This window comes from Poeciliopsis prolifica, unplaced genomic scaffold (assembly GCF_027474105.1).
Source record: "Poeciliopsis prolifica strain line A6 unplaced genomic scaffold, Auburn_PproV2 SCAFFOLD022, whole genome shotgun sequence".
Taxonomy (NCBI): Eukaryota; Metazoa; Chordata; class Actinopteri; order Cyprinodontiformes; family Poeciliidae; genus Poeciliopsis; species Poeciliopsis prolifica.
This window is the reverse complement of record NW_026562397.1, coordinates 8140893-8157308: the sequence shown is the minus strand read 5'-3', so window position 1 is coordinate 8157308 and position 16416 is coordinate 8140893. Positions and strand designations below refer to the sequence as shown.

General features: G+C 37.1%; 1 protein-coding gene across 1 annotated transcript; it reads right to left on the bottom strand.

Moving 5' to 3' along the window:
* Positions 1 to 1574: 1574 nt before the first annotated feature.
* On the bottom strand, positions 1575 to 15749 carry clptm1 (CLPTM1 regulator of GABA type A receptor forward trafficking). The gene is made up of 14 exons (XM_055045535.1): positions 15642 to 15749; positions 10759 to 10901; positions 9715 to 9838; positions 9229 to 9387; positions 9001 to 9118; positions 8829 to 8914; positions 8236 to 8356; positions 7896 to 8140; positions 7342 to 7435; positions 7029 to 7219; positions 6048 to 6143; positions 5273 to 5408; positions 4381 to 4548; positions 1575 to 3110 (listed from the first exon to the last, which is right to left on the bottom strand). The coding sequence occupies exons 1-14, from the start codon at positions 15690 to 15692 to the stop codon at positions 2947 to 2949; spliced, it is 1896 nt and encodes a 631-aa protein (XP_054901510.1). The 5' UTR covers positions 15693 to 15749; the 3' UTR covers positions 1575 to 2946.
* Positions 15750 to 16416: the final 667 nt, after the last annotated feature.

Here is a 16416-nt window from a genome sequence, read left to right as displayed (position 1 = left end):
CAAGCCTGGCTCTTGCACAAAAGAATCAGCCATGATCAGGTTGTGGTGTGCAGTTTGCAGGAATATCTACAACCACAGCTTCAAGCAAGAACTGTGACCCACCATGTAAGGATCAAATTCATTTATGAGACGCATCAAAAACTTCACAGAAATGTTTACAAAACCTCTTCTGAATTTTTGGAATTATGAATGCACAACCCAACCATAAATTTCTGTAAACCACACCTCTGTTTACACCTGCGACACCACGCATGCAGGTGTAAATAAATGGTTGGCTTATATTTAAACATGGCAAGGCAGAAAATATAGGTGTAGGTATTAGAATAACAAGGTCATTTGGGCCTTTTGATTGTGAGCTAAATGCTCCATCTGATGATGGAATTGGCTGCACAAGTTTAAGGATTTTATCCTTCAAAATTAAACAATGCCTCTGATGCAGCACCCTGATAACAACTTTAGTGCCATTAATAAGATTCAGACATAATTTTGTAGGATTTGTGACGCTTAATAAAAATGGACCGGATCATTTTGTTTGCACTCAACTTTTTAACATGAACAGTAATGATAGCCTGCTTTAGTAATTTCAAATCTAGTTTTGATGTGCATTTTGGATCATTGCCTTGTTGCAACATCAACAGTGGACAAGTTTCCGCCATGAAGCTGCTGGTTAGAGCTTTTTTTATGTACTTTGTGCAATGCAATACTAATGCTGGTAGGAAGACACACCCTGCAGTGTGTGTTTTGCAAAACACACCCTGTAGTATTTTTCAGCGTAATGCAGACCGTTGGTGGACCGTTCTTAGGTTTCAAAAGTGTCGCCTCATCTTTTCCAAAAATATTTATGGAGGTAAAGTAGCTCAATCTTTACTTCCAGAGCTCAAATTCATTCATAAGACTCGCCATAAACCTTCCAAAAACCTGTATCATTTTTCCAGTGATGATTAGAATTAGATGAGCGAAGCATTGACAAAATTGTGGGTTCCAACAATGAGCCCAAACTCCACAACTAGTTTTGGAATGGATGGATAAAGAAGCCAGACAGATTCTTATAATAAAAAGTGCCTAAAGATTACATGTACATATTGTTCCTTTATCCTTAATTAACGTTTATGCACATACTTTGTCTATATGGTGAGTTTGGGACCAAAGTCAAATTACTTTTTGATGCAATTGAGGCCATTACCAACCAGTTTACACGAACGCTACCAGTTCTGCCAATAAGGTGGGTCAAACGTTGAGCTAGAAATATGCTGGAAGCTTGGTGATGGATACAAACAGCCTGGTAACAAGAGACAGCTGGCAAAGGTTCAATTCACCAACTGGTAAATCAATTCAAAAATCTAATTGTTAAAAGTTATGAAGCATAATGTGACTGTATACACTTAGTCACTGCAACTGTGTATATGAGAGTGGAGCTCATCAAGAAGAAAACTGAATGTATTTTTTAGGCATTTATCTGAAGTGAAATGATAAAAGATCAATTGAATAGTCCCTCAACCTATGTCAAGATGTACTCGCTTAAATTTTATATCAGTTTCAATTTTCCAAACTGATGGGTCAGTATAAATACAGCCGATTTTTCTAAACATTTAATATTTTATTTGCAAACAGAATGTCTATTAGCCGTCATCTTTAGGCTGCAGGAAACTGAATGCTGGTTGCCGTCGTTCTGCAGACATACCAGAATCATAAGGGATTTAGAGAAGAGGATTAAAAACTGGCTCATAATGTGGATGTTTTTAAAATACACAAATTATATATCCCTCAATATCATTAGAAACTAATAAAAGGCAGTTCCATGCAAGAAAAAAAAAGGTCTTGAACACAAAATTAGAAGTAAAATCTGAAAAACAAAGCGTTGCATAGACATTTCAAATCACACTTAAGTCTTTACTATAAACATGGATGCTCAAAAAATGTAATATGCACCAACATGGAACCCTTCTCTTTTGATTTACAGAGCTTTAAAAAAAAGAAAGAAAGAGAGACTGTAATTCTGTTAGAACGTATCTGATGTTTCCTGGTTTCCTACCTGCTGTGGTGATTTGGTGAAGATTAATGAAAAAAAAAAATTATAAATCAAGACATCAGGCTGATGGGACACATAAAAATCAGGCTTCCAACTCATTGGTTTCTGAATATTTTGGACATTAATTATTAACATAAGTCTGTACAGTTTAAAGGAGATACAAAAGAATGTTTCAGTGACTGCAAAACAAGATTAAGTCATCAATATTATCAATATCTTATATTAATACCAACAAGGCTGTTACTTTTTTTCCCTCTGTGTTCAAGTCTAGAACATTAACCATTTTTAAAATTGAGTGTAGTAGTCATTGTCTGGCGGGCAGCGCGCCCCGCAGGGTCGTCCGTCGTGTCTCCAGTCACCACGTCTCGTCCTCCATCGTGGCTCAGGACTGTTCCAGTTTCCTCCAGCACTACACGCAAGTTTCTAGGCAAACCCGAAACACGGCGCTCACATGGAATGAAAAGAAAAAAAAAAATTCACAAGGAATCGACACAAAGAAAAGTTGCACTTGGCCTCTTTCTTCCCTGTTTAAAAAGTAAAATGGAGGAAAAACTGGCAACTGTTCCCCTTCCGACATCTAGCCGAACACATCGTCGCCCTCCGGAAAGAAATCTTACAGAATACAGTACGTCACGTTTTGTATTACTTCACTTGAACTGCAAAACGAGAGGGCAGGGAAGGGTGGTGGAACAGAAATGAGAATTTACCAAATCTACACTGAATAGGACTCTCTGTGGATCCACAAAGAGATCAGAGGGAACAGTTAAACTGCAACTTTTTTTTTTTTTTTTTTTTTTTTTCCTGTAGGGGCGTCCATTAAACGGCTAAACGACCACTCCGCTCCCTGCACTAACTTCCACAAGTCCTCTTCGCCCTGGCGGTCGGCGCCACGGGAGAAGATAAGTGTGGGGCCGTGTTTAATCGTTCTTTTTCTCCCCCTCTGGTTTGTCTGTGACAGCGGGCGTGGTCTCTGAGGTGTTGTTCGGGGCGTGGTCCACTCCGCTGGTGCCGAATTCATTCACTCTGTTGGGATCGACCCGGTAGATCCAGCGCTGGTAAAGGTAGATGAAGAACACCACGTCTGCAGGACAGGAGTCAGAAGTCGGGTGTGTCAGTGAATCAGTGCGGCTCAAAATTAGCAACACTTTTCAGAAAGCAGCATCAAAAAACAAAACAAAAAAATTATACGTTAAAATAATATAACAAATAGTTAGGAAGTTTAGTTTTGAGACTTTTCTGTTCTCATAAGTATAGCCTTTAATATCCAAACTACTAAATTTGTTGCCCTGCCAAACTATTTATGCCCCATAAAAAGTTTTCCAAATTGTCACACTACAACCACAAGCTGCAGTGCAGAATCTGCCGACAGAGCAACTATTAGTTGGACACGCCAAATATTTGAACTTTGAAAGTGGCAAGGAAAAAAGTTTTAACAAAAAAAATAAGCATAAGAAGGGAAGTTTGCCACCATGTGCCTTTTGTACAAAGTGATGACTGCAGTGAACGGCTGTCTCATAGGCTTTTTCTTGTGCTTGTTGTGGATTTTTATGTTGCAAATGCACACAGACCACTGAAGTGGACACCATCAACAATACGCCATCAGCTACTGCCCATCCACTGTAAGGGCAAGAAAATGTTTGTTAAATCCAATATGGCAGACAGACAAAAACACATGTCGACCAACCCAGGTCCTCTTTCAACTGTAGAGGAAAATATATGACTACATATATATGTATATATATAGTCACATCAAGTAACTCTTAAAACAAAAATATCTTTAAAATTACAATAAGTAAAATTCAAAATATTTAAATCTAAAAACAATGCCCAAAAATACATCTGATTTTTAACATAATAGCTGAATCAAGAATGCTTTCTTCAAAATGAAAAGAAAATTGTTTATAATTAGCTCCAATTAATTGCCACAAGGTGGAGTTGGAGCATCAACTACAGTAAAAGTTGAGCCGGAGCATTCTTGTAATCTGGACAGCAGGTTTGAATCATCGCTAGAATCCTAGAGCAAATATTTGTGTGCTCCATTTTTGGTTGATATTAAACAAAAGAATTTGAGCAAATCTTCCTCCAAACAAACACAAAGCCTCTGGATTTACTGCCTCTAGAGTAAAAACCTAAAACGCATCAAACAAAAACAGCACGCATCATGTTAGAGTCACATAACATTCTCTGATTAGCATAATCATCAGCTGGTGGAGATTGTCAGTTAAATATTTTAGTAGAAGGCAACTAGACTTCTCTTGTTTCATGTCATTTCATCTCTCATTCACCATCAAGAAAGAAGAGAGAAATCCAGTTGCCTTCTTCTCAAGCACCTGCATCAAGAAAGGACTTACCGTCTCTAAGGCATCCTATCCTGTACATCATGGGCATCTTGATCACAAAGGCAAACAGGTCATCAATAAAGGTATTGAGAGCCTTGTAGGTGAGCATCCTCCACGGGAGGTGAGCTACAGACTTCATTTTGTAGTTGATGAATAGCTGCGGCGTCATTGTAATGAAACCTAAAACAGCCAAAGCAGGGATAGAAAGCAGCTGGTTATACAATCAACTCAGTAAAGCAAGCAGGCAACTTGCCGGAGTGCAATTCTAAAAATACACAAAGCCTTAACAGAGACTTCAGGGAATACAGATGTGCAACTATGATGCAAGTACAAAAACCAGAAGGTGCGTTTGCTGCCAGGTACAGTTTAAGGGATGCAGCAAACCTGATAAAACATCCCACTAAAACGATACAAGCACTCACAGAAATTTTAGTATATGCACAATAAGATCACCAGCAGATAAAGAAACACTGAACATTTAGTAAGAGAATAATAATCTATTTGGGGAAATCTACAACACAAAGACACAAAAGGGCAAATTTTTAACAGCTTAGTACGTTTTGCTGCTGTAATCTGAATATTTAACACGTCCATAGTGTGTTTATTTAAAATACCAAACAATCAATCAGCATAACATTTTCAATCCAATTGAATATTTCACATTTTGCAGTCTAAAATAAAATAAATGCAGGTATTGTTTATTAGGGGTTTTTTCACAATGTCCAATTTAAAAAAAGCCTTGATTCAACAGGTGGAACATTACAAGCCTAAATTACTATAAATCTAGATTTATTTTTATTTCCATGGTCACAGCTGAGATTATTGTAAATGTTCCTTGCAGCAGAGAGCAAGCAGCAAAAAAAAAAAATGTAATAAAGGGCATGAAACCATCAGATAAACTTACCAAAGGTTAACAAGAAGCCGTACAGCATGCTGAGGACCCAGGAGTACCATCCTTTGTGCTCTACGTACAATAAACTGTAGACGGCGTAGCAGCCGAACAGAGGATAGAGCAGCCATGACAAGTACCTGAAGGCCATCTGTTAACACAACACAGAACGGAGGTCAACACAACTCTGTGTTATTTGTGCTGATGTACATTGATGTTTTAGTGAAATACAACTGAATAAAAAAACCTCAGACACCCTAAAAAGACCCGTTCAGGTCATTCATCAGGCATCGTCATTCAGGCTTGGCAAAAGGAAACAACTTTGCTGACTGATTCAACTCCATCAGCCCAGGTGAATTCAATTTAAAAAGTGAAACTCTTTTTAATGTTTCTTAACAATGATTATTATTTCTGTAACTTGGGAAACATTTTCCTTCCACTTAACTTTTCAAAAATATGCTTTGACAACACGCTGAACATAGCCAACCTTCTTTAGCAATGACCATTTTAAGCTTTCTGCCCCGGTCCTTACTAGTAGAAGGCATCACCTGCTGTTTGCAAGACGACGATGACGCAGGTCAGCAATACAAACGTTTATAACAGGCCGTAACGTCACATCACTACCACAGACTTAAATTTGGTTTTAATAATATTTCAGCTTTATTCTTATTTTTTTCAACTATAAAAAATAGTTATTCACTTCATTTTTACATGAGTTTCCCTTTTTAAATTGAATTTACCAGAATAAACATGACTAAAGTGCTGCATCCTGAACGTCATGCAAACTTACGTCATCATAGATTTTGGTTGAAGACTCCACATATGTTGATTTATCTTTGAATACCAATCTTGGAAGAATCCCTGCGATTTTGTTCTCTCGATCCAACTAGAGGGAGCAAAAAATAACAATCAAAACAGAAATTCACAAACATCTGGTAAAAAAAATTTATAATGAGCCCAACCCCTACTACTTCCGGCTATAATTCTTGCCACAATGTGCTGGAGGGGAACTAGAAAGAGTAAGAGCTTGTTAAAGAGACAGAAGCCAATTTCAAGGCATCAATTATGGCTGTAATGCAAAGTCAAATTTCTTTTAATTTATTTTGTATATATACAGCATTTTGTTAATTACTGAAGGCAACATAATTGCTTGACTGTGCTATAAAATGATACTTTATCTCTGGAAAATACATCATACCTCCTCCAGCTACATTACACCAGCTAAGCCCACATAAAAAAAAAACGTAACATGTTATTTTTAGGCCTGTCACAATAACACATTTTTGTCATGACTTATTGCGATAAAAGATAATATTGTTTTGAGACAATTTTCAATTTAATGGTAATAATGAAAACTTCCTCAAACATTGATAAACTTTAAATTCTGATCAATATTTAAACATTGGGACTGGAAGACATTTTAAATATCCAAAATAAATGAAGAAAATAACAGAAACAACTAATAAAATTAATTTTGAGCTCCCTGTAGACAAAATTATCTTTCGAAAAACAGCAATAGTTTAAGCCAGAGCATCAAACTGAAGACCAGTTTTGGTAGAAAGAGAGAAACATGATAAGCCAAGCAAATGAAAATTATTGCGTTTGTTCTAGTTTATCATGCGATTAATTGATTTATTGTTTATTGTGACAGGCCTCGTAATATATATATACATGTTTAATTTGGTTCTGACTTAATTTCTTCCCTAAAATATAGAAACTTCACCTGATTTTACAGCAAAATGCACACATTGGTTAGTGTTTATTTACTTACCCTGACATCCATAACCTTGGTGATTTTCCACAGATCAATTAGAAGACCGATGAAGACGCTGACTTGCACCACAAAGTTGGTTTCGTTGTCCAAAATGTACAGCAGCACAACAAGAGACTGAAACACCCCAAAAATGATGGAGCGCACAGACAGACCTTCAAGAGATTGTCTGCTGTTCCAAAACTGGATATCTAATGGGAAGGAAAGAAAAGAAGAAAAACAGGGGATGATGTGGTGAAGCTCAGCTGGGAGACCACACTAAAACACCTTTTGTTTCGGATGAAAAATAAAGAAAAAATATCTGCCTACTCACCATTCTTAAATGCGAGGAACTCAAAGATGCTGTGTACAATAGACACCACAATAGTGAGTCCCAGCAGGTACGGATTGGTTTCCAAAAGGGCGACCTGTACAAGGAAAAATAACATTTTAATGTCAAAGCATACAATTTATTCACAGGGTTTATTTAACAAAGATAATAAAACCACACTAAGACTAATGAAGAGCCAAATCAGATCAAGTTCTGAATAATTTTTTAACAAACTGAAATATTCTTTAATACAAAAAGCAATAAAAATATCTATTAATGTACAAATGAGGCTAACCTTATTGAAACTCATTTTTTAAATATTGTGAATACAAATGTGTTCATCTTCTTTTTTCCATCTTTCTTGCAATTTGAAAATATTCCTGCTCTTACGCTCATCTTTATTAAAACACCGTTTACTATAATTTAGAGCCTTGTAAATTTCTTGTAAATTTCTTTTCCGATGTAACATGTTAACAGTAAATTAGTAGATTACACTACTGCAACCAAAAACAGGACAATGTGACATCACATCATTGTATTTAGCCGTGGGCGCTCACCTTGACTGAGTCTTGGTCTTCGTCAGATTGCTCGTACGTGTCCTCAGGTAGGAAGTTCCATGGCGAGCGAGCGTTCTGGGCGGCGTAGAGCTGCCAGCGCCACAGGGACAGTGGGCAGTAGGTGAGCCTCAGTGGGAGTTTGGTCAGGGTCTCGTTGATGGGATAGTAGTCCTTCTGCAGGTTCCAGTAGTCATTGAAGTAAACTATGGGGTAGTAGTCGCCACTTACTGCGTCGAACTTAACATCTGGAGTCAGACACAGAACAACGGGAATAACAGATGTAAAACCAAGCTAGAAATTCAGTTACAACTGAAACATTAAAAACAGGAAGTGAACTTACATTGGTCTAGAGGCGGTGGGACAGAGCCTTTCACCCAGGCTGTGTGATCATCCACCATATTAATGGTCAGGTTGGGGTGCCAGTGGGAGATGATCTCCACTGGACCGTGGCTCTCTGCCCGCTGTGAGGAAATATAGTTGAGACATTTCAGAGCAGCAACAGCCAACAACAAAAACAGAAAAGCTACTTAAAAAAACAGACTAAAATTTAAATAAATGATCTTTTACTTGGGTTATCCAGTTTGTAGAACAAATGTGTTGATGCTCTTATGCTCATTAGATCAGAAAATATTTCTAGTGATTAAATTATTTGCTCTCTTTTCTGTGTATTCAACCTTTTGCAGAAATCTTTGCTACATTACATGTGATTTTGATATGAAGCTATTAGATCAATTGGTACAGGTAAGCACCGTTACAAATGGAAAAAATATATATCTGGCGATGTTAAAAGTTTTATTTTGAAAATCTTTCCCCCCTCTTTTCTTAAACAACAAAAAATATTTGCGCCCTGTTGAAATAGGGATGTTATATCTGACAAAAATGCAGGGGTTGGACTAGATTTTATTCATAATTGTGTTTTTTGTGTGAGTTCACCTTAATCATCTCAGGATCTGCTTCTGTCTCTCCTGTGAGCAGATTCTTAGTTTTCAGAAACTTCCTTCGTTTGAATTTATTGAGCACTGAGGAGAAAAAAAAAAAAATCAGTGATCAATGGTTATTTAATTACTATGGAAAAAAAAGTTGTTTCTGTATTCCTGGTCCTTACTTCTTGTTGAATGAACTATTGCCAGTCTGCGGTATTGCCCCTTGCGTTTCGGGTCGGGGTGGAATCCACTTTTAGTGAAATAGACATGAATGTGCAGGGAGCCGTTCTGCTGAACTTTCTGTAATCAAGCACCAAAAGGGAAGACATTAGGAGTTGCAGACACAAATTTATCAAACTCACTCTTCCGCTGTAGAAACCTCCTCCCCCTCCATTCTCAGAAACCGCTACCTCTGAGATGTCTAACTCTTTATATTGCTGGTAGCAGCCATCTCCGCTCTCCCCTGTGGCCCAGTCTCCGTAGACCAGGTCCCTGTGGAACCAGAAAAGGGCATCTGTGTTGTTGAAGTCAGAGAACACCTCCTCCTGGGACACATAGACGTACAGGTCCTGGTGAGGAAAAAAAAAGGTGTTTATCTTATTACAGCGTCAGGAGAGATCCAGCCAGATAGGCTGAGAGTATGCCAACACTCAGCCATGGTGTGATTACTTTAGGGATCCCAATATGAGGGCTGTTTAGGAATGAAGATCTTGAATACATTATTCTTTTTATATGTATGGTGCCTTGAAAAAATATTAATGCCTACTAAATTCAAACTCAAATTTTGTCAAAGATATTTCAAACAACTTTTAAAAAACACTACATATTTTTATTTTTGTATATCTTTAACGCACATAAATGAGAAAACAGGAAGACAAAGAGGAAAAGTGCTGTACCATGAGGGTGTCTTTGGGAAAGAGGTTCCTGCTGGGTACTCTAGGGGCCCCTGCTGGTGTGTTGGGGTCAGGAGTGGATGGCCCTCTGCGGAACCAACTACTGATTGCCCAAATTATGAAGATTCTGAAGAAACAAGCGACACCAAATCAGTAAAATGTTGACTTAGCCGACCTACAGTCGAAGGTAAAAATGGTACAGAAGATAAAAAACATGTCAAATGTCATTTTTATTTCACTGTGGTTCTCGTATTAAAATCGGAATTTGATTTCATGTTGAAACTTTTACGTTTTTTATTTGGTGGAAAGGTAATTAAAATTCTAAAATGTTTTGCTTGTTCACCGTCAACTATTTGGAACTTAAGTAGTAATATATTTTATCTGGATGTAAACGTCATTAAGTTGTGTGTAAAAGAACCACTTCCTTTGCTGAATTTCACATGCAACTAAAACCTAAAAACAGATGAAAAAAATTATATTAAATCCTTCAGTGTCTCATTTTGCAGATTTAAAACACCAAAAAACAGAACACCACAAAGTAAAAAGATCACCAATTACATCAATGAGGGAACAAAATGTTCTGCTTTAGTCAAGTGATATCACTTTTTAACTGCAGTAACCAAATGACGATAACATTTGTATCAATGAGAAACGAAGAATAAGCTGAAGCAGCTGTGTCAGGACAACAAAACTGAAATTGGAACATCATGAAGTTTCTATTTCAGGACTGGATCTTTTTCAACCATTAGGAAAATTATTCTCTTTTTTTGTCCTATTCTGTATTCTTCAATTTGCACAGAAAAGATGATGACTCAGAGAAGAGAAGCAGAAAAAACCGACTGCAGAGTCCATACACAGATCTGGAGCACAGTGAACTAAGTGACCTGCAGCGGATTATTTTTGTTTTATTGTATCCTTAAATAAAACAGTGACTCCATTATGATTCTAATGGCATACCATTTTATTATTACAATGACATGCTAGCCCTTTATCTGCCAGGTGGTGAAGTGAGTCACTCAGTCTGAATTAAAGGTAAGTAAAGCTCACCTAAAGAGGACGCCTTTGATGACCTGCCAGGCATTAGGTGCTTGTTGCTGCTGCTGCTGCTGCTGCTGCTGAGGATCCTGGGCATTTTCAACTGTCTGCACAGTCTGACCGTCTGTTGTTGCAGCGGTTCCATTGCTGCTCACCTACAAACACAAACATGAAGAAGATGTAAGGGTGGCCAAATAGAAGACTTATTGGTGATGCAGCAGTGGATAATGCCACAATGTCAGTCTCAGTGGAAACTTATGTACCAGTGTGTAAATAAGTATTGCTGAAACAGAATTCTGATTTGCTCAACAAATGAAGTGAGAATAGTATTAGTTATTACAAACATTTTTATGCAATTTTAAATAATAACATATTCCCTAATCTTGTAATTTTCAATGAAATATAAAAAAAACTATAAACAACAAACAGACAGGTATACAGAAGGGGAAAAGGGAAATAAAGTCTTGCAATAGATATATTCCTCCATACTCCCCCCTCCATTCTAATGCAGACCTGGAAAATACTTAAACACAAAATATCACACTTTTTTTTTTTTTAAGATTGTGCAGAAACTGTCACTGCAACTGCGGTCGAAACTTAAGAATCTAAACAAGGACCAGATGCATGATGGGAAAATGTCTTTTTGAAAGCATGTATGGTAGGTTTTTCTAAACATTTACAACTTTATTTAGCAACCAAAAACCTCATCTAAGTTAAAATGTATACGTTAAGTTTCCCTCTAATTGACCTGACAAGAACACAAATCACTTTGATGTATAATAACTGATCTTTTTAATTGATGAGGCAACAACTAAGTAAGATTGCTTTTTTTATGAAATACATGAATGGTGAAAGAAATGGTGTTCATAATACTCTATCAAAAGAAATGATAAAGCCTTAGAAGTAGAGGCCAAAGGTAAAAGCCCTCCATCTCATTTTCATTTGAAGGTTTTCATCTCTGTAAATGATCCCTTGGATCAGTAAAAGGGGATATTAGTGGTCTCTTTACCCCAAGCTGGACCATGCCAATGTAACTCCCCATTCCCCTCTGGCAAGGCCACAGTCTATTCAAGTGTCACAATAGACAAGCACATGGCAAGTCATGAGACTCATTCACTATCCATCTAACCATCTAATCTACTCTGTTGTTATAAACACAAGGGAGCGCTCTGGTTGGCCTCTTAAAACAGACAGCGCACAGCTAAGAGTGTCGTCGGTTTCAACAGGTTAGGTAGCTTTCAAAGACAACAAGGAAATGAGAAGATCTGAAGCATTCAACTGACTTAACATAAAAAAGCCTAACTGTTGAAGGCTATGAAGTGGACAAAAATAGGGCTTTTCATCTTCACTACCATATCCTGCTATGCAAAAATAAAACAAAGCTAACAATCTGTATGCAAAGTTCATTTTGTATACATTTGTTTTCTGGATGAAACACATCTATAGAAAACCCAAATATGCACTCGGCAATAGAAAAAGGTCATCTCTCCACCTTAAGATAATAATTTACACCGGCTGAACAAAGTTTAATCATTCACTGGGTTGCCCAGCCAAATTATTCACACTAGTTTTACCCTTCAATCTGGGATTAGAGACAACAAAAAAACCCTGTTTTAAAAAAGTAGTTTATTTGCAATGTCACTTTGTGACAGCAGTAAAAATAAAATAAAAGCTTTGTTTTTGTGTCACAAGCCTGATTCACCCAAGCTTTCCATAGTTACATTCAGATGTAATGCAAGAGAAATCTACACTTGACTGATGTGCTGAGATCACTGGTGTTACAGAACAGAGCAGACCACACACTTATGATTAAATCTGGCCAGGCGTCATGGACTGACGCCCCTCTCAGAACGCCGTCTCAGAAATTTCTCCAGATTAGCCATAGGACATTTGGAGAGCTGGGAAACTGCTCACTCTGTAATTAATTGTAAATTTATCTTTGCACAGCATTTGCGTTGCCAAAGAGACACTTAAAACGCATTGTCCTGGCCGGGAACATGGAAACCAGAGCGAAGCATCTTTCTTTCTGGCAGACAAAATCCTGGAGGACTCCAAAATTTATCATTCAAATGCATGAAGAACATTCACAAAATTCCTGAAGACATTATCAAGATTCCCAAACACAGATAAGTCTTGTTTTTTAGTGGCAACTATGTTCTAACTCAAAGAACTTTAATTCATTTAGAAAATTAAGGAATCCCTTTGAAGATGATGCAAACATTGTTAAGCAACACTCGATCAAATTAAAATACATGCCGCCAATATGTTTGTAAAACAAATCTACAACAACATACAAGTTTTAGATTTACAACTACCTAAGATATGATGATCCACATTCTAGGCCTTTTATTGCCACTCACTGCTGCTTCATTTTTTATCCAGTTTCATCTGTTTGTGAAAAATGATGCTTTGGATTTTTATGGGCATGAGACTGAAGCACGCAGGAGAGAAGTAGTTTAAAGTGATGATTCACAGTGACCTTTAGTAACATGTTATGATGACTAATGTTCAGAAAATAACTGTCTTTTTGCAACACTACACTTAATTAGAGGGAACAAATATAAGACCGGAGGCCTTTTCTACCAGCTAGATAACGCATGTGTTTGTCAAGCGAATATCTTCTGGTTATTTAGTTACCTTTAAATATCTTTTTTCTTTAGTGTCTCTTTTTCCATTTTGTTTGGTTGCTTCCATTTCATTTCGATCAATCTCTGCCTGGTCAGGTACATTTAAGTTCTCCATATTACTATTTTACTTTCTATGGGAAATTTGTATCTTCACTGTTCTAGTTCTTCACCCAAGTTGTTTTCAAGTTGTGTTAAGTGCATTAAGAAATTTCTCTACAAATATTGCAACTTTTATGCCACTAATGCTGATACACACAATGTTAGAACTTCAGACTTTTAGTGGAATAAATGTCCACTTGATTGTTCCTCCACTTTTGACACTTACGTGCAAGTATTTATTATAAATATCCAGTACAAACAATGAAAAAAAAAGATTGGCCATTTTTCTGCTTTTATGGTCTTATTTGTTTAAAATGTTATTTAAACGAATAGGACCATAACTTCTCATGGTCTTATAGTTGAACTTCTTACAGACCATTTTAAGAAGTTCATTTTGTAAATTCATTTTATAATTTAAAACTAAATAGTAAAGTCCTATACAATACATATAAATTATGGTAAAAGGTCTGTATTTACATACCATGGCATCTACTTTTAGCTATGTTTACTGAATGCATTCACCACAAACAAAAAAAAGCATACCCATCCACACATCTGGCCAGATAATCCAAATTAAATCATAGAGCTGATTGAGCTTTTGTGGTTACCATTGTTGAGTTTCAATCACTTGATTAGCAATTAAAGGCTGTGCTATTGCCTTAAAAACAGATTTGTGTCAGCTATTGTGGGAAGCAGATTTTCAACATATTTTTAAAACACACACAAAATACTGAAAATACATATTTTTTCCCTATTGCTGTTAGTGATCTAGACAGGGCTAATTGTTAAAATTTTGATCCAACAAATCCATGTTTAATATTGTTCAAAATGAATAGGAATCATTAAATAAACCAGTCTGTATGAAGCTTTCAAGTTCCTATGTACAACAAAGGATTCCGTCAAGACTTGGAAACAATTTATGCCTCAATATGAGAATTTCACTAAATATTAGCATTTTGAGAAAGCTTGGTGTTTTTGGTTTTATGGTAGATGACATTTTAAAATGGTCAAAATATATCCTACAGTAACAAACATGACCCTTTGGCTAATGACAAGATTATTATAACTTTAATGAACTAACATTTACTCCAACTGCTGAAAAGTAAAACATTCAGTGATGATTGTTCATAGTAGGTTTCATGGCAATATGGTTAAAACATTTTTTTTAATTCAGCGTTTTATGATCTTGGGACAAAGTAAGCTGAGGAACATAAATGACCTCAAATTTAAGCTTTAAAAAAACAAAACTCTTTATCTCTCTTTATATAAAACCTACACATCTGGTCTAATTGTTACTTAAAAATTAACTTCAGTGCTACTTCAGAGTAAATAGTTTGAAATAGTTTAAATAGCTCTTTTCCTGCAGAAATGAAACTGATCCACAGTAGTTTAGATGCCAATAAAAATGACTGACACTGTCCTTGGGTGAAGGTTTCACAAGCCATAATGGTCTAATACGGGATGTATATCTTTAGAAGGATTGATCGGTTCGGATTTGAAAAGTGTGGGTAGATTGTTTAAGACAGAGCTTTTTAAAGCTGTCCTGGAGCAGAAAACTGTCGAATTGAAGCCAATTTATTACGCTTACTTTTCCATTCTGTAAAGACACTGCGTAGGAACCTTGTTCGGCAGTTTTTGGCTAAGCTACATCTGGTTCCCCCAGCCTGACCAATCTTAAGAGGCAGCGTTTCATTTGAACGGCCACCTCTGACACCGAGGAGGAGAACAGCATGTGAAAGGGTTTAACTCAAAGTTGAAATGAGTGGGAACACACTGGCCCAGTTAATGAAGCCATGCTGCGCTGACCAGGTTCAGGCCTTGTGAAAGCTAACTGTCAAGCTGCGGTTGTCAGCTGGTTAAACACCAACACGTTAAACTCAACATGTAGTCGGGATTATTTTAAGGTTCGCCCTCGGGCACATTTTCCACTGCCAACACTTCCTTCGCTCCGTGTCTCGACTCGCTAACAGTTTCACAACACACCGTGAGCGGCGACGGGAGGTCGTTTTAAAACCAACCGGCACTGACAACGTCACTGAGGCTCACGCAGCAACGGTTGACACGGTTAAATGTTAGGACGAGCAAACGCCACGTTGAAACCGTCAAACCGACTCCAACTCTCCGAACGTGACGAGTAAAAACCCGCTGTAAGGCTGTCATTCATTTTACCTCTCCGTTGCTGACTGTAGGTTTAGTTGACTCGCTCCCCTGCGTCGCCATCTTTCCTCGTCTCTATCGCGCAAACACCACACTTGCTGGCCGGGAAACTGCGCTTAGTCTCGCGATACGGCCGCTGTACCGTCATCGGAGTGATGGACCGTCTTGTGAGAGTTCCTTCATCGCCTTCTCGTAATGCTTAAATATCGAATTGCAAAAAAAAAAAAAAAAAAAAAATCACTTAACATAGAAATAAAAATGACAGTATTTCATAATGTTTAACACATGTGGGTCATTCATTTTTTTGTAACTTAATGTTATAATCAAAATAAATTATAATCAAGTGGTTATTTGTCATTTCAAAGCAAAATGTTTTATTAATATGGAAAGGGATGATAAAGGTCATCCTGCCATAGCTTATTGATCAGATTCAGATTCATACTTAGTTTTTCCGAGACATTGGACTTGCTGCTGTGCTTTGAATCTTATCCCACAGGATAATGAAATATGTTTGAGCTTAAATATACAAAATTACGACCAAACATTATCTTACATTACTTTCTTTGATTTTATTAGTGGGAAAGTTTTCAACAGTTCAGTGTTTTATTTGCGGATATTGGCTCTCACACAGGCACTAACGCCCTAGAAATGGCTTTGTAACCCTTTCCACACTGATAAATGTAATTGACTTCTTATTTCTTCTTCTTGAATTTCTTTAGATGCATATAGAATGAGTTGATTTTTGAGATCCTATTCCACCTGCTGCCTGACAGGAACCGGTAATTAC

Bases quoted from the DNA above. Each gene is read 5' to 3' on its own strand.
- clptm1 (XM_055045535.1), bottom strand. From the start codon at position 15,692: ATGGCGACGCAGGGGAGCGAGTCAACTAAACCTACAGTCAGCAACGGA. The intron at 10,902-15,641 runs GTAAAATGAATG...TTGTGTTTGTAG, and splicing joins CTACAGTCAGCAACGGAGAG to GTGAGCAGCAATGGAACCGC. The intron at 8,915-9,000 runs GTAAGGACCAGG...TTTTCTCCTCAG, and splicing joins AATAGTTCATTCAACAAGAA to TGCTCAATAAATTCAAACGA.